Below are 19,071 nucleotides of genomic sequence, written 5' to 3'. Positions count from 1 at the left end.
GGAGGTACCCGAGGCTCTGCTGTGTCGATAGTAAGGCAGGGAGAATCATTTACCACTGTGGTACTGTCCTTGGCTCCTACAACAAAGCAGCGCCAGTGAAGTCATACAGCCGGTGAGTTGGGGAGACTGATACCAGACCGGTCTGTGTTGAAGCCAAGGTTGCAAAGCGGCAACATTGTATAGTGAAAGCTGAAGAGAACAGTGTATGTGGCAAGTGTGAGGAAGGCATGGCATCAAAGTAAGACAGACACAAGTGATCCCAGTTCAAGGGTGTTTATTAAACTATAAAATGGGTGAGATAAACACCTAAGATAGCCCTAACTCTAAGATGGGAGCAAGCTATGACCATCAAATAATAATAATACAGTCCTAGTGGAGTCTTGTCAAATAAAAAGGGCCTATACCAAAACAACCTATTGCCAATCCTTACTGCTATGCTACAAAAGATTGAGGGATAATGTTCACAAGAAAAGAAAGAAGTGTTCACAAAATGATGAGTCAGGATGTTTTGGCCAGGGTCTCCCTTCCCCAAGTTTTAGCACGGGACAAGGGGGGACTCTCAAGCACACCACACTACTGGACTTTTCCAGCACAAGCTTACAGTTCCTTTTCCAGTATCAGGGCCTTCTGTGCCCAAGTCTCTTCTCATGCAAAGTCTCTTGCTTCAGAGGGCCTGATACACCAAAACAACAAAATAAAAGTTCCTTCTGTTAACCTTTACGTCGGGTGATTGGCCTTCACCCTTGGATCCCCCTCAGCCGGGCTCTAATCCTTTCTTTCAATCGTCAGTCTTCCTCAGTTGGGTTCAGACCAACCACTCACTGTGGACATCCCTCAGTCGGGTTCACACTTGTCATCACAATGTTCACGGTGTTTTAACACCATGCAGGATTCACTTCCCTTGGCATTCCCCTGGCATCCCTTCGCCGGGTTCACATTGCCATTTTTTAGTACAGTTCACAAGAAAGTCATTCTAGACCCCTTAGGTTCCTCCTTTACCCAAGTCCGGGTCTCAGCCCCCAGCCATGCTTTCTCTTAGCCCCCAGCCAGGCTTCACATAGTACTATCATCACTATGAATTTGTGGGCATCCCTCAGTCGGGCTCACATTTGCCACTTAGCTTAGCTTTTCTCTTTGTCTATAATAGTCATAAGTCTTAATGTCTTTTTAAACAATCGCCCACTGTTCACATTAGGTCCCCCTCGTCCGGGCTCAGACCTCCTTAACACTTTGCCAGCTTTAAACAGAGACTTCCGAAGGGCGATCATGTCTCGCCCGGTCACTCTGTTGGCCTAAGGCAAGCGCGTGCTTCATATCATCACAGTTCGCATGGCGTTCCTCTCAGCCGGGTGCAAATGCCAGTTTCACAATAACAAAGCTTCTGTAAAGTGTCAAGGACTTTCGAATGTACAAGGGATTTGACCTGACCCTTCTATGACCACCTTAACACCTTATAAAGGCCTTCCCTATGGCCTCTTGTTACTTGCAGTTTCTTTTACTCAAAATTCTCAACACAGTCTCTTTTTTCAGGAGAGGGGTACCAGCCAGAGACCTTCGACTGAGCACCCATGTGGCGCCGGACCACTCTGACTCCGATACCAAGTTTGTTTATGAAAAACATTTTGTCTATTTATCTTCTAACTGTTGCCATTGCCGGTGGAATATCAGTTTCTTGCGACTCACCGACTGTGTTGCCCTCGTTGGCGATTCCTCTTGCCGCTGGAGTCAAGGACGGTACTTCAATGGCAACCACGTCTACCCGCCCTGGCTATCAGTGCGGGAGTGTACCCTGTACCGCAGACATCCGTCGCATCAGCTGTTATTCACTGTATTATGTATCTTTCATCGGAGGCTCTGCGAGTCTGGGTTGAAAAGGGCAACTCCCTCCTTGACGTCCTCTCAGGTCTCGCCGCCTTACTCCTTCGTTTGAACTGCCGTCCTGGAATGGCTGTTTCCTCGTGCGTTCGGCCTTGCTCAGAGTGTGGTCTTGTGCTCCGCCTTTTATCCCTATGCGGAAGGGAAAGAATAGTCAGGTGTGCGTAGTTGTCGGTAATTGCCTGACTCTGCCTGACCCTTGTGTTGGGACAGGTCAGGTAAACGGCTCGGGTATTAGTCCGTTGTCATTCACGATGTGAAAAAGTGTTTGTGTTGGAAAAGGGCGGGGGTAGAGTTTCTAAGTATCCTACCGGGCAGGATGGGGAAAAGGTATTATAAGGAAGGGGATACTGTACCTCACCCTTTGGTGTCCCACTTCCACTCCCCGAGGACCCCTCATCCAGGTGATCCTCCCTCACTAGTCCACCCCCAGAAACTGGATCCAATAGCCATGGCTGTGTCCTGGCCACCTGGATGACAGATCCCCGGGGACTAGTGAGTGGGACACCTTCAGGTTTCTCCACACAAGCGACGCAAACAAAATTAAACAGATGACTGATTGAACTTTGAAGCCAAGATACAATACCTTACACAGAGTGGTCTGGCGCCATGTGTGTGCTCATTCGAAAGTCTCTGTTAGGTATCCAACTGAAAGGTGGCAAATGGGAAGAGTGATAAAGAACTGTGAAATCGAAGATGTCCTGCAACGGGTCAAGCAAGACCGTGTGCACATTCAAAAGTCTTTGATAGTAATAGCATAAAGAAAGTTGGTGACAAAGTAGATGAAGTTGGTCTGAGCCCGGCGGAGGGAGACAAATTGAATATTGTTTTGAAAGAGGATTTGAGCCCAGCTGATGGGGAGGGGGTTCATGTACCGAGTCCGGCTGAGGGGTATCCAGCATGGATAGTGAATCGCCTGTGAAATTAAGTACTTGGGAAAATCTGAAAGAGGAAAATAACTTATTGTTTGTTTATTGCATCAGGCACTCTGAAAGAAGAGACTTTAAAAGACAAAGAGACTGGAGTATAGAAGGCCCTGATGTTAATGATTGAACTGTATGCTCGAGCTAGAGGAGCTAGAGACTGTGCTAAACTCCACTGTACTACCTTGTCCCGTGCTGAAAACGTGGGGAAGGGAGGCCAATGGCCTGAACATCCTGACATATCATTTTGTGAACACTTCTTTGTTTTTCGTAGCACTGTTTCGAGCACTTTTTGTATTTAGAAGTAAGGATTGGCAATAGGTTGACAAGACACCATTAGGACGGCGTTATTATTATTTGATGGTCGTAGCTTGCGCCCATCTGTAGATTTACTATTAGATGGGCATTTTTCAAACCCTTTTTGAAGTTCAATGAACACCCTTGAACTGTGGTCACTTGTGTCTGTCTTACTGTTGTTACCATGCCTTCCTTAGAACGCCTGGAGCAAATAGAGGGCATTCCTTCACAGCCTGGGTTAGAAAGCACTTTATAAACTTGGTGGAGGAAGGATCATTCTGAGGGGCAACCTAAGCCAAAGCAGATAAATATAGCCCTTGCCTTTAGGCTCACATGGGATACTTCGTCACTGCTGAAACATTGAGGGGAAAGCTAAACAACCCTGGTGGTCGGACAGCTGGTCCTTTGCCCGATGTCTGGAGCCACAGGGAGACATCAGGGTACCAATTGGGAGTACCTAGTTGAAGAATCCAGAAGGACCAACGTGTGACCTTGATGACATTTGCCTTAAGCAAAGAAAGATACAGAATCACGAAAATGTGGGCTGCTAGAAATCCCAGAAACTGAATAACTGTTTAACCCATCGGACAGGTGGTACCAACCCTAATGGAGAGAGGGTGGGGCTGATGAACGTTAAGATGGATTTCTGAAATCAGCCCCTGGGGGAAGATTTCAGGAGGTCACCCTATTTATGAAAAACAGGGAAGCCACTGGGAGGTTAGCCAAAACCTAATCAAGGTAAGTAAACAAGCAGTCAAGGCTTAGTCTCAGGAAGTGTGAGAGTGCTATAGGGCAACAGTGAGACCACACACAATACCACCAATAATCCAAGTTAGTCAGTAAGTACATAGAAATACAATTATTTGTTAGGCCTTTAGGAACACACTAAAGCAGATTACCCCTCTCCCTGCGCCTTGAGCAGGATCTTCTCAAATTCCGGAAGCTCCTTAAGACTTTCCTCTTTTCCTCCTCCTTCCCTCCTTCTCTCCTCTGCTAATCCCACAGTTGGTGAATCGGTGTCCTTGGCCCTTATGCATTCTCGGGGCCTTGACCTCCAACACCAATTCTCTCCAGCTCCTATCTATCCACAGCACTTGCATTTCACACCCTCACACATACACCTCCCAGGCCGTGTAGCACTCAACATTTCTAGCACTTCGTCCCTTCCTCCATCTGCTCGTAAATATTTGTGTTGTAATGTATTTCCCACCCTCACCCTCACTCCCTCTGTGCCTTGTGGGCTACAAATAAATAAAATAAATACAATTCTCAGGTAAGTAATGTAAATCAAAAACCATATAAAACATGTATACACATTCAATATTAGGAGAATAGAAATGCATATAAATGGATTACCAGTGCAATACAGGTGAGTAGTCAGATGCAAGGAAAATGGGCAAAACCAACACAAGAACAACTTCTCTCAATCTGAAGTCCAACCCTTAGATGGTATGGGCCTTATGCCCAAAGGTCACAAGTTCCAAAGTATAGTTTCTTCAGGTAGGGCTATTCAGAAAGGATGCAGTGGGCTGTGGCCCTGCTTTTAGAATGTTTTCTAAGTTAGATAAGTATTTAGTATAGTTCATGTAAGTATTCAACTCAATCCTATTCACAAGGATGGGCCTAGGAAAGGACCCTTAACCCAGGTTTCACCATCAGAGGTCAGGACAGAGTGCGGGTCAGGACTTTACACCCAATGTTACCCTGTCGGGGGCATGAGGGACAGACACATATATGTTAAATTACCTCCCTGACTGATTCTTCCAGATACCACTGTAAGTGTTCCGGAATCCGTTGGGCACACAATCTTCTGAGCTTTGTCCGGTCGAGGAAGGCCCAGTGGTCGTGGGAGAGGTCCTTTTATGTGGCGGGATTTAGTTTTAGGAGGTTGAAGTGCACAGGAATCAGTGCCAGACAGCTTCCAGTTGAAGACCCAAAAGAAAGAAAGATGAAGACTTCTCTGGTGCATACCCCCTCGGGGTTCCTCACGGGACTGAAGCAGTGTTCCAACGAAGGTCACCACAGTAAGGCAACGACAGGCGATCATACAGCGCTGAACACAAAAGTAGCCGCAGCACAGCTTCCCTTGAAGTGAAATCGCTAGCAATGCAGGAGCAGGTGACTTGTAGCATAAGCTGAAGATCTGAAAAGTTCAAAGGCTCTACTCAGAACGATGACGGCTTTATTTATTTGATTTATTTATTTTTTACATTTGTATAGCGCACAAACAGCCCTTGGGCATCGAGGCGCTGTTACTTGTGAGGAGCTTAGTTACAAGGAAATAGCAGTACAGGTTAGTCATATACATATATACATTTATATATTCTTATCGTTCCGGAATCAGTCCATGCTTGCAGTGGTGAGGTGGATGGTGGTGCTTAGGTGAAGAGACACATTTTCAGCGCTTTGCCAAGTGTGAGTTTTCTGCTCGTAGGTGTGGTGGAAGGGCATTCCAGTGCATGGCTGCTAGATAGGGGAAGCTGGCGCCTCCTACTCTGAGTCTCCTGATTCTGGGCACTGTGAGCATGTTTGTGTAGGGTGTTCTGGTAGGTCTTGAGGAAGCAGTGAGGTGAATTCTTTGCGAGAGGTAAGGGGGGGCAGTTTGGTGGATACACCTGTGCGTCATGGCAAGGACTTTAAAGAGTACTCGCTCTTTGATTGGGAGCCAGTGTGCCTGTTTCCTGGCTGCAGTAAGGTAGCCCAGGAGAGAGCTGGTCAGTCCACCGGTTGGTCCAGGGACACTTCTGAAGACTCAGAAAGCATGCATCCTTGAGTAAGGGTCGAGACTGGTTGTTCCCACGAGTCCAGTCGTCAAAGCACCAACAAGCGATTTCTTGTGGTCAGGCAAAAGAGCAGAGCTTTACTGGGCCAATCTCTGGAGGTTCCATGCAATAATGTCGCTGTGAAAAAGTCGTCCGGTTCTGGCGACTTTTTCCTGGCTACCAAAATTATTTCCCCAAATATTCATGGAGGGGTATGATTATGTATTGTTACCTCCAGTCCTAGAATATTTGGAGAAAGTGTTTGATAGCCTGGAGGGTGCATAATTAATGAATTTTTTTTCATGGCAACATTATTACCCGATACCTCTCTGGAGTTGAAACTAGTCAGCTGCAGGGGTTGTCAGTGGGCAGATTCTCTCCGTAGAAGTCTTTGCTCTAATGTTGATCTGAAGAACAGTTGCAGGAGTCTCCCTTTTATTCAAGATTCAGGCTGGGAGCATGCACAAGCCCAACAATGGTAAAGATCTGCACCATTAAAACAGCCATAGGTTGTCCAATCCTGGGCAAGCACTGGCCACCACATCTGCCCAGCAATAGTGAATAAGGAGCCAGAGTTTGTGAATTCGGACTAGACAGTTACAGCGCCCTCCTCTGGCTCATACACACAAACAGCCCATAGTCTGAGAAAGCCACAGCTTTTCCCAGAAAGTTATTGTTATAGAAGGCATTTCCTGACCGGAGAAGGCCTAACGAAATATGGCCAAAGAACAAACAAAGTATCACATGGCATGGCCATTTTAGGGTACTAGCCACTCGCAGTAAATGTAAAAGTCCAAGAGTAAAAGAACATGAAAATGATAGAAATCACACAGTCATCACCAGCTTGTCTTAGGCACATTGTCAAATTAACCAAAAAGCCATTATATAAAATGCTAGAAGGATATAAAGTATTTCTAACTAACTACACTTCACTGTAAGGTGATGGGTGCAATTGTAAACATAAATTAATCATAAACAGGCATACAGTCTCTCAGTAATGACAGTGTTAGGGGCTGGACTAGTCACATTCCCAATGAGAATGAGCAAAACAGGCAAGGGAAGTAAAGCAGAAGGCTTTACTGCCCTCCAAAAGATAAGAAAGGCTTCTAAACAAGCAGAATACATTGGGTCCAGTAGAAATCTATGGAAGGAAAGGTGCACAAAAACACGAAATCTTTCCTAACAGCTGTAATCTCAAGTATGCAGACTTACCTCCCAAAGACCCATCATCCTCCAAGTGAACTCTCCATCCTTTAGTTGCAAGCCTGTTTCTTCCTTGAGCTCTCTGAGTCCTGCGTCAAGAACCTGTTGATAAAAAGTGGATCTATGAAACAAGTGTTAGTAGTGATTCCAAAAATGTTACTTATTTGCAGAGCCCCTTCCTGTGTATGCTTTCTTCAAGTGCATTACTTATTTTCTTGTGCTGCTGTTCTTTTCTTGTGTACCGCTCGTAGAACATTGTCTTACCTATGAATTTGATACCAATCCTTTCTTTTTTACTTCCCAGTCAGACTAGCTGCTCCCTTGCAAGGCCACTGTCATCTGTGTATGCATTTAGTAACTAACCTAAAATGATGCCCATCCTGCCAATAACAGTCCTCCTAAGTTGGCCTGTTCTAATCATGCTTTCAGTGCTTAGGGCCTTAACACCCCAGGCATGATACGGAATTCTGCAGCTCGATTACCTTTGATGGGTTCCTCTTTTTGGATTTGCAGCCAGCAGGAATCACCACGGGTACAAAACCAAAAAGACAACAAATGGCTAACTTGAGTGTAACTTTGTTTTTATAGGTTCTGTAACCATGAGGTTTATTCATGACTAACAATTCACACTGAATCAGGGAAATGCTCATGTAGCTGAGACAGCTTGACACCACTTCCTCCTCTTCTCCTAACTAAGGCACCATTCAAGGCAATGTTTATGTACTCAATTCTGTACTATTTGGACATGTTGCGGGGTCTCGTGGAGGGTATTCTTTCTGCTAAGACCGGAGATTTGGATCATATTCTCCCTTGTAGACAGTTGGAATTGATCATTTGAACTGATCGGCTTAAAGCTCCCACAGAAATCTGTCAGCATCCTCACTCCTAAATGGTGGTGGACATTTTCGTTCTCCTCCCACCCCCTCCAGTGACGTTCTTAATGGTCATGGCACCACAGGGTGGCCTACAAATCTGGTGTCGTTTTCTTCCACAGAAAACCTATTGCAATATACTGAAAAGAAGAACTACAAAAAGTTTTCTTTTTATTTTCCCGTGGCCAATGCTGACAAAATCCTTGCCTACTGTATCCACAAAATGTGAAAACATCTCCCTAAATTCTTACATGGCTTTATTATGGAGACGAGGGCCAATTTTCAGGCCAACATCAACAAAGGCATGTTGATTTGAGTTTAGATGGATTTTCAAAATTAACCCTGTGAGCAGATTCCTAGAGGTCGCCCTATTCCGTGAACAGGAAGAGAGACTAAAGTCTAGCCAAACTCTACAAGGTAAATGACTTGGAGCAGTAAGCCCTAGAGAGTGGGGGAGGAGGGGTGAATGAGATGCACATAGAGGCCTATTAATAATTTAAGTGAGACAACACACATACAAATATAGTTATATTTATAAGGGGTGTGAACATATACCACGAACCAAGGTAAGAACATGAAGCAAACATGCTGAAAGCACTCCATGGAGTTGAGAAATCAATGTCATTCGGGCAGAAACTCCCTCTGTGAGTGATGGGCTGCGTGGCGCTACCACACCTATTGTATCACTTTGTAAATGTGCCCTACGAGATCTCTAGAGAGTTCTTTCGCAAACTGGACTCTACAGTGCAGGAGTTTGTTTGGGGCGGCAAAAGGTGACGAATGTCACTGGACGTGCTGCATAGGAACTAGAAGAATGAGGGGGGATTAGGGTGGCATACTACCTAGCTGGACAGCTGCAGTTCATTATGAATTGGTTGGCTGAGGATGAGTCATTAGATACAAGGCTGCTTAGGGAAGGGGTCAAACCATACTATTTAAAGGAAGCGTTCTAAGCGGAGGCGGAAGGGCTCAGAGGTGCCAGGGCTGGTGACACTGGGACGAGTACTGTGGCAAAGAATGTGGAAGTTGGTGGGAGGACGGGATCCGTACTCTGAAAATATACCCCTGTCTGCGGTCTGTGGCAGAACGGGCGAAGAGGTTCACACTATCCGGCAACACTGGGAACCATACAGGATAATTACATTGGGGGATTTGAGCCAGGACGGTGTACTGCAGAGCCTAGCAGACTTGACAGAGAAGTATGGTATTCCAGGTGGGCAGTTCCACATACCACAGGGTGACCAGGCTGATTGTGAGCAGGTGGTCGGTAGCAAGAACAGGACTTATTGGGGACGACATGCTGGACACAATATATGACTTAGCGGAGGGCGGCCAGTGATCTCCAGGCTTTATGAATTAATACTGTACGCATTGAGTAAACCAGAACTCTGGGCGAGGGCCAAGTAGAAAGGGGACGTGGGGTGCGCCTTTACAGACAGGGAATGTGCAAGAGTATTGTTGTACACGAGGAGAGTGTCAAGAAATGCCAGATTCAAGCTAGTACAGCTGCAGGTCACCCACAGGGCATATATGACACTAAGTGCCATTTCACTATTCCCGGGAGCAGGGGAGCAGAAATGACTGAGGTGCGCGGATGATAAGGCAGACATACTGCACATGTTCTGGTTGTGCCTGGTGGTTGTCAAGTTCTGGCGGGACATAGCAGACAAAGTCCAGACGGCGGGGATAAATATGCAAGAGTGGCCACCGGAAGCAGCCTTACTAGGGCTGTTCAAGCGAAGGCGCACTGAGACTCCTATAGTTAAAATGAAAGACCTCATTTGTGTCCTGGTTAAACGTCAGATTGCCATGGCATGGACATCAGCGGAGGGGCCCCAGGTGGAAGCATGGTGGGGTGGGGGGCCATCTGAAAACATGGGCTGAGGCAGAGACTGTGGTGTGGTATAGAGCAGCAGGGAGGGAACAATGAAGCCAGTGATGACACAGCTGAAAGGAACGCACTGGTCCAAAGGACGTTTGCACGTTTGGATGACCTGCCCCCATGAAGCTTAGGTTGCAATAGACCAAGCAAGCAAAGCAAGGGATGATGATGATGGAGCAGGGTTGCATGATTGGCGGGCTGGGGTCTAGAGGGCGGGGGTTTAGAGGGCGGGTGGGAGGGGCACAGGGGATGCGTGCACAGTGGGTGGTTTGCTTATTTGTTGGGGTTTGGCAGGGCGGGGGTGCAGTACAGCAGAGTACTTTGCGGTCCGGAGGAAGAGGACTGTCCCAGGAAGAAGCACTGCAGCAAGCAAAGAGGACTTGTAGTGAACTGATCATTAGAACGGTCAGGTAGAGATGCTTCAATATGTATGTATGGCAGTGGCTTCTCTGGGTTAAGCAGAGCAGTCTGTTTGCTTGTATTACTGAAATGCCAGTAAAAAGGTTTTTATAAAAACAGTTATATTTATTAGGCTTTAAAACAAGCTCTTTGCAGTGAAATAAAAGGTAAGTAATGTACACTATGCATATGTATATATTTAGCACAGGCTGATCTTGCTAAAGAGCACCAAGACGATTCGAGTAAGAACACTAGCAAACTGTATGCAGTAAAGTCAGTGAAGAATAGAACCAGTTAGAAGGTAGAACAGGTTAGTAATTAGAATACAGTTAAACAATAATAGAATGCCTTGTAATAGATGGCCCTAGCACTTAAAAAGTCCTTCCCTACTAAAGAGAATGAGGCCAAGGGCCCTAACAGTCGCAACTCTCAAAGGTGGCCATTTGTAGGGAATGAGGAGTTTCTTATAGAAGCAGAACAAGTGTTGGCAAAGCCAACATGTAGGTGTAAGTGTTCCAGAATATTAACAACAGAGGATGCAAAGTTCTTTCAAAGTCCTCTAGCAAATCACACCCACTTAGTGGAAGCCCGGGTGATGATCCTTGGTCAGAACAGCACTGATCACAACCATGAAAGGAAGAGGTAAGGTTGGACTTTGCACCCGTTGACTCCTAATGAGGGATGGGGGTAAAAAAACAGGTATGTAAACTCACTGTCTGTACCCAGATTTATTCAGAAACCACTCCAGAGGTTTCTGAATCCTATGGGCTGTGACGAATCTGAGGATTTCGTCACTTCATCCCTAGGGGAGACCTTTCCCATGGGGCAAGGGCAGTGCATCCAGAGTACAACAGTCCCCCAGGGGGTGGTGAACCGGGAGGATCGCTTACAGGAGGAAGCCCCTTATGGGATTAGGGAAGACCTTCCCAGAGAACGCAGTATTCCTCCACTTTATTAGACATTTCCCAAGCCAAACTCTTCTTCCCAGTTCGTGCCAATGTACTCTGTTGCAAGATCAGCCATGTTAATATACTTAGCAAACCTGAAATACAAAAGAATACTAAGTATCTTTCATTGGAGTGGAACATGGGTACTGTGTAGAAGATGATCATGGAGAGTCAGAGGATCACTCGGTAGAAGCAGAGTGAGCAGTCTAGGTTTTCTTAAGATGTCATTCGGCCAAACAAATACAGCTGGCCCGCGCAGGATTTTAAAAGCGACTGAGCTGTGAGACAAGAGTGTGAATGATCCGGTGGTGCTGTGGAGCAGCCCAAGATGGCTGCCTAGCTCTTGAGCTCCGTGTGGCTCCGGCTGAAATCCGTCATCAACTGCGGTTCCTTTTGCCTGCACTGCCTTATCCTTGGTGGAGCTGTTGCCCCTTCTCTTCTGGCAATCTTGCTGCAATCCCGACCCAAATCGGCCCCGGGAAGCCTGCGAACGGGTTTTCTGGGCCTGCTGGCGGTTGGCGCGCCGGGCCTTGGCGGGCGCCTGGCTTCCCTCCCCCTGCCCTCCTTCATTGGCCGCGGGGCGCGGGGCCGGTGCGCGCGGCCTCGACTGCCTGCCCGGGGGGGCCTCTGGCCGCCAGGCGCGGCAGCTCCCCTGAGGACACCATCGAGCGGAGGTCCGCTGCCGGGACCCGCGTGCTCTCGCCTCCACCTCCACAGTCGGCGCCGGAGTGCTCGTTTCTGTGCGGCGGCTGCGCTGGAGCCTGACCGCCTTGACAACACGCGGCCTGCTGGGGGGCGACCCCACCTCTCCCCTGCTATCAGAGCCGGAGCGCTCGTCCCGGCGTGGCGACCGGACTGGGACCTCGCCTGCCACTTCTCCCCTTGCATACAGCGCCAGAGCGCTCATCTCGTTTAGGCGGCTGGCTGGAGCCTGGCTACCCTGAGCTTGTGTGGCTCACATTACTGGACTAAGGAGGTGAAGAGCTGGGGGGGTGCACCGGGCTACTTGTCTGCCTGCTCCTGTGAATCCTGGCCCTCTCACTCTGCCCTGCGTGTCATCTGAGCGGCCTGCACCCCCGGAAGACCTGGATCTCTGGCCGCAAGCTGCTGCAACGCTTTCCATACTGGGGGCCCGGACCGCACCATATACGGGCTACTGGGGGCCGCCGTGTCTCGGGCCCGGTGGGGTTCCGAGCCTGCACATTCCCATTCCACCGGGGCCACCTGGCAAGCGGCTTCTACTCAGTATTCTCTGACATGATTGGAGGGGGACCTCTATAAAACAACTGTCCGGCTTCATTATCAGGGAGCCGCTCGCTCACTAGGGCTGGTTGCCCTTTCCTGTCGACTCCTACACGGCCTTGGCTTCCTACTCTCCTGCAGCCTCCCCGACCCCACTGCTTCTATAATCTGCCTGGGCTGCCTTTTCTACCTACCGCATCTGCACGCTCTGCCACGCGGAGCCGGGTCTTCGGGGGGCCACTGGTGCGGCACCCTTGGTTTTTCACTGTTTGGATCCCTCCACTCCGTAGTCTGCCCCAGCGGCCATCTGCCATCTCTGTGTTTCTATCCACAATGCCGAATAAAACCAAGGGGGTCTCTGGGAGGGGAACCATGGATAAATTTGCCAAATCAGTCCCGAGGGAGGAGATGGGACACGCATCGTCCTTGCAGGAGGACCCTGAAAGTGACACTCCCTCTGGGGCGAGAACCCCCGATCTGACCACACTTATGGAATCCATGGCCAAGAACTTTGCCTCGTTCCACGAAAAATTGGACGACATTAACGCCAATGTTGCTTCTCTTAAAACCCGAGTGGACCAGGCAGGCACCAGAATTACCGAGGCCGAAAGTAGGATATCCACAAACGAGGACGAGATTCATGTGCTGCAGAATACCGTCGCCTCCCTGTCGCTCAACATGAAAAGTGTGAGAGCCAAGTGTGACGACCTAGAATCGCGCTCCCGTAGGAATAACCTATGTATAATCGGGGTCCCTGAGAACGCACTTAGGGGCCGCATGGAAGACGCCGTCGAAGCTCTATTCAAGGATCTACTAGGCAACCCGAATCTCTCACCGTACTTTACTGTCGAGCGTGCGCACAGGGCCCTGTCTCCGCGGCCCAAGCCTGGGGATATCCCAAGGCCCATCATTGCCAGGATCCTCAAATATCGGGACAGAGACCTTATCCTCCGGCTGGCCCGTGAGAGGGGAGACTTGCGCCATGAGTCCCACACCATCAGGATCTTCCCGGACTTTTCAATTGCGGTGCAGCAGGAGCAGCGCCAATTCCTTGGGGTTAAGAAACTGCTTAGAGAACGCAATGTCCCGTATGCCAGATTGTTCCCGGCACGTCTCAAAATTACTCGCAATAATAAACTATACTTTTTCACTGTCCCGGATGAAGCGGCAAAATTCATCGAGGCTCACATACCACTCCGCAATCCGGTGCCTGATCACGCCGGCGCTGACTGACCAGATGTAGCTAAGTCTGTCACTGCTTCACCTGACTGGTAATCCTTCAATGTGCATGGGTCAATGGCAATTTTCTATCATCAACCATGCGGTCTGGGTACCCTTAAATTACTTACGGGCCGTGGCCCGGCTTGGGTGTTGGAGACTAGCGTTGGGACCCTACAAAGACTCCGTATTCCGCAGGAACCTGTTATTTGACAGCTTATGCTGTCTTACGCAATGTTTAAGTAGCCGTCCACACGGCAATAGCGCACCTCACTGCAATTGCAATGTTTATGTTTTATTGGATGCTACTGCTAGTTGGCCCCAGTTGGGCCCTGGAAAGGGCATATGCCTGTTGGATTTCGCCCACCGACCCTTACTTCCTGGTGATGGTCGGGTTAGTTGTTGGCACGTGCATCCGGGGGGGGGTGGTATGGTTGGAGTCTGGGGTAACAATATTGTAAATGTCAGGGGCGGTTTGGCAAAGCGCACGACATCGGGGCACCCTCGTGGGGGCTCCCTTCATTCACCGTGTAAGCTTCTACAGCGGTTGTGGGATGTACCTTAGTCTCCTGTAATGTCCACAACAGTGATGTCCTTGAATATCCGGGGTTTAAGTAACTACACCAAGGCGCGCAAAATCATAGCCCACGCCAACAGACATGGTTGCAAGATATTACTATTGCAAGAAACACACTGTGGGGGGCCGCTAGCTAGGTGCATCACACCTGCATGGGGTCCACACAGGCACTTCACGGCTTATTCGACCCGCGCCAGAGGGGTATTGACAATGATCCACAGGTCACTTAAGTTTGTACTCCACAAGAGCTACATCGATCCAGCGGGAAGGTACATTATCCTACACTGCGCAATAGCGAACAGGGACTATTTACTGGTTAATACGTATGGCCCCAATGTGGACTCTCCCGACTTTATTGACCGGATTGCTTCCATACTCCTGGGATACGTAGGGGTGCAGATCATTTGGGGGGGGGGACAAGAACTTTATCTTAGATACCACACTTGACAGAACTGGCACGGCCCCCAGACTCCTTTCCAATGCAGCACGCAAGCTCCTTGCACATAGCATTGCCCTTGACATTCGAGACCCCTGGCGGGTAATGCACCCGCAGACGCAGGAATATACTTCCTCGGTGCATGACAGCTCCTCCAGAATTGATATGTTCTTCCTGTCTAGTTCTTTGCTGGGGAGGGTGTTGGAAACTCAAATATTGGCGTGCACCCTGTCGGACCACTCACCGATCCGACTATCTATAGACTTGGGCGTGCCCGCCCCTACAATTAACTCTTGGCGTTTCAAGTCCTTGGCCTTACAGGACATAGTATTTAAGGCTGATATATTGTCCGACATCCAGTCCTACTTTGAACTTAATACCCCTCAATCTACCTCTACAGGGGTCCGGTGGGAAGCTTTCAAAGTCTTCATCAGGGGAATGTCCATATCTAGGGAGGCGGGAACCCTCAAGGCCATTAGGGCTGCCCTTGCCCGCTCTGAAGCCAAATTATGCGAACTTGAGAGCGCTCATCCTACATCTATCGACCCCGTGACTCTATCCCAGATCAGCAAGGAACTCCAATTTTTCAATGAACAAGCCACCAGGGAAGTCCAATACTTCAGTCGCCCACAGGCGGCTCGTAGGTATGGAGAGGGGGACAGACCTGGCAGGACACTGGCTACGTTGGCCAGGGGTGAGTGGGGCCAAACCCAGATAACTTGCATCAAGGACAGCCTGGGGTCAGAAAGGTGGTCTGACCAACATATTCTGGAGGTCTTCACAGACTTTTACTCAGAGCTGTACACCCAACCCCCCGAGCACAGTGAGTCCCAAATACGCAACCTCCTCGAACAGATCCCCATGACTATCGTCTCCCCCGTCACCAGGAACCAATTGGATTCCCCCATCCTGCTGGATGAAATAGTTGAGGCTATATCTAAATTCCCTAAAGGAAAAGCACCTGGTCCCGACGGGCTGACAGCTGAGTTCTACCAGGAGCATGTGGCCATCTCGGCTCCCAAGCTGCTTGAGGTTTGGAACGAGTCACTTCGGCTGGGCACTCTTCCCCCTTCGCTGCGCGAACCCACCATCACGGTCCTGCTCAAACCCGGTAAACCCACTAACGAGTGTGGATCATATAGGCCCCTCTCACTGATGAATTTGGACACCAAAATCTTTGCCAAAGTGATTGCCAACCGCTTCCTCCCGGTCATGTCGTACATGGTCCACGATGATCAATCAGGCTTTGTACCCGGAAGATCAACATCCCACAACATTAGAAGGCTGCTTAACATCATGGCACGTATTGACCAAGGGGCGAGTGCGGTTGCGGTCACACTGGATGCCCAGAAGGCATTTGACATGGTGTCTTGGAAATACATCTGGTTGGTCTTGGAAAATATGGGGGTAGGGCCCAATATGATAGCATACATTAGGTTACTGAACACTTCCCCAGTAGCCAGGGTGCGAGTTAACTCTCAGACGTCCGGTCTGTTCCCTCTCTTTAGAGGTACTCGACAAGGCTGCCCGTTTTCCCAGATATTCAAAACTTGCGACGAGCAATGTCTGTACTACAAATGGCTCCCCGCCTGGAGGTTTCCCGGGCTGGAGCCCACGCATGACACCGCCCTGGCGCGCCCTTACCGATTTCTATCCAGAGGGACAGTTTATAACACCGCAGACGTGGAGGCCGGGGCACTCGGGTTCCGTTCTGGAGCTCCTGCAGTTCTACAGACTCCGCGCTGCCTTCCGAAATGCATGGCCTGTCTTCCCCATTGAACCCCGGGACTCTCCTGCGATTGCTTACATCGCCAACTTGGGTGACGCCCGCGGGGTGGTTTCCTCATTATATAAGCTACTCTTGACCTTGCCCTCTCCACTTCCGTCCAGGGCCCGTGATGACTGGGCCTCCGAGCTGGAACTGGTACTTACTGACCAACAGTGGGAGAAGAGGTGTTCCCATACTAGCAGAGTGTCCCTAAACCTCCGCTACCGCACCATACAATATAAACTGCTCAACAGGCTGTATTACACTCCAGGTAAAGTGTCTAGGTTTGCTTGCTCTGATCCTCGGCTGTGCTGCGGTGCGGAGGGCGCTGACCACTTGCACATGTTTTGGGGCTGCCCGGAACTGGCCACATTCTGGAGTAAAGTCATAGAGACGCTGTCTGAGATCACTGACACTGAGGTGGACCCTGATCCAATGGGGGTTCTGTTTGGAGTGTGGCAGGCGGGGGAGCGAGAGACATTATTAAGTTCTTAAATGTAAGCTGTATCATAGCCAAAAAGTGTGTCCTACAAAGCTGGAAGAACCCCAGCCCCCCCACATTCCAGAAATGGTTAAATTTACTCACCTGGTCCCGAAACTGTGAGGAGGAGTTTCTGGGTATGCTCCCAGTACGTTCTCGTCCTCGAAACATATGGTCTGCATTCAACAGCTACTTGATTAGCTTAAATGACACTTCCTCGGTGGATGAATCCCCCTAACGTCCCTATTCCTGTTCGGCATCTTGGTGCTCTGTGATATGTTATTACTCAACCGCTGTTACCATAATTTTGCCTATATGCTCTGTATTCACATGTATATGCAACGAATTTGTGTCTATTGCTCGGATGTGTGTGTATGCCTTTTGCCTCTGTCAGCAAAAATAAAAGTTTAAAAAAAAAAAAAAAAAAAAGAAGAGTGTGAACGATCCTCTGAGGAGGAACTGCGGGACTCCTGCACCGGGCAGGCATAGAGAAGAATCTGCTAAGCGAGAAGACAGAGAACCCGAACGTGGTCCAAACTGGAGGGACCGTTCAGGTTGCTGCCGATACGTACCTCAGGGCACCACAGGCTCCAGTGAACTGCATGCAAGGCAGGACGGGCAGTTGCCTGCAGGACTGCTGCAGACCTCGCCATTCACCAGGGAGCTGCTGGAGCCTCGAAGAGCAAACGCAGAGGCATGGGAAACGCTTATAGCTATCAAGTAAAAGGAAAAAGGTACACGGGTTTACCAGGAGGCGTTGGAGGTCCGGGGAGCTAGAGAGTGAATATAGACATTGAAGAAAGAGGATAGGGTACCCTGAAGGGACATTGCGAGTCTTGGACCCTACTCCACAAGAAAATGAAAGTATAAGAGGGTTGGGGATTCCGAGACACCCCAAGAGAATAGAATCATATGTTTGGCAGGAGAGTGAACTGAACAGATATGATAAACTGCAAGTGTGGGACCTGCACCCACATAACGAACCAAGGACAAACAAGACAACAGGATCAGGTGTTTGGTAGGAGAAGGAACCAAACACCTACGATACCACAAGAATAAGTAAAACAGAGGAGTCATACTTTGGCAGGAGAGTGAACCAAACATATTTCATCACGAATTGCGAGTCTGGGTCCCGGACCCATATGAAATACAAGGGCCTAATGAAAGGCAGGAAAGGAGGGTCTGATATCCATGTGAAAGAGAGGAAGTCCACTAGAGGACAGGAGCTTTGCAGGAAAGTGAACCAAGCTATAAGGAGAGTTTGGGACTCGCACCCATGTGAGAGACTGAAAGGGTCAACGACCCCGGAATTGGGAAAACAGGATCTTACATTCTATAACAAACTGTATCAAGTTGACAAGACAAAGGATTGTGAAGCTAAACATATCCTTGTGGATTGTCCACTGACATTTGCCTAAGAAGATAAAGGGGATCAAGAGCCCAAAAGGAGGAAAACTGAGAAGAACTCTAGGGGAAAGGAGCATAACACTAGCCTGGGAATCTTAGAAAATTGTTTATTTCATCACTTTTTATTACCAGAAAGAATGGGAACTTTTCTGTTGATTAAAAATACAAACAAGAAGAGACTATCCTTGCCCAGTTACTTTAGATGATTAGTGTTAGGGACAGAAGTTGATTTTTTAACACGACAGTGACAGACTTATTTTCAGAATTCCTGACAATTTCACTAGTTTGCTTTGAGGTAGGGAAACCCGCTTAGCTTTAAGGACAGATAGGCAATTTTCCAATATTTTATTATTTAATAAAAGTTTATATCCAGAAATATGCCACCATTGTGTCTGTACCTTACTTCTGCACCCTTACAGGGCCCACTTACTACAAGGGTCAATTTCTTTGGATACAGTTGTCATGGTCACTGTTTCCAAGGAGCCAGGACCAGCCCAACGTCCTTGGAAGCAGGCCCCTAATCCTAGGCACCAGCCGGTCCCTACTGGGACCTTTTGGACCCTGTCCTGGCGCCGGTGGCACCAGGCTCATCAAAACCATCGGTCCCGGCACTGGAAGCGCCGGGCTCATAATTGGTGTGAGAGTGCTTGGGTGGACTTACCTGCAGCAGACCATGCTGCTTACTTACCAGCCACTTAGAAGCCCTCTGTGAACAGGAACTACTTTCTTACCTGGGTGGGGCAGCTCCACTCCCTGGATACAGCACTGGAACTCTTCTGGAA

General features: G+C 48.8%; 1 protein-coding gene across 3 annotated transcripts in view; it reads right to left on the bottom strand.

Annotated features, from left to right (window-relative positions):
• Positions 1-19,071, bottom strand: part of NUDT17 (nudix hydrolase 17) — a 556,736-nt gene that overhangs the window by 262,361 nt on the left and 275,304 nt on the right. For all 3 annotated transcript variants that reach the window (XM_069652793.1, XM_069652794.1, XM_069652795.1), the window contains one exon: positions 7,070-7,162. In XM_069652793.1, coding sequence (XP_069508894.1) covers positions 7,070-7,162 — 93 coding nt within the window. The remainder of the gene's footprint in view (positions 1-7,069; positions 7,163-19,071) is intronic.

Source organism: Ambystoma mexicanum, chromosome 1p, assembly GCF_040938575.1.
Source record: "Ambystoma mexicanum isolate Mex_15411 chromosome 1p, UKY_AmexF1_1, whole genome shotgun sequence".
NCBI classification, from domain to species: Eukaryota; Metazoa; Chordata; class Amphibia; order Caudata; family Ambystomatidae; genus Ambystoma; species Ambystoma mexicanum.
This window is presented reverse-complemented; position numbering and strand designations above follow the sequence as displayed.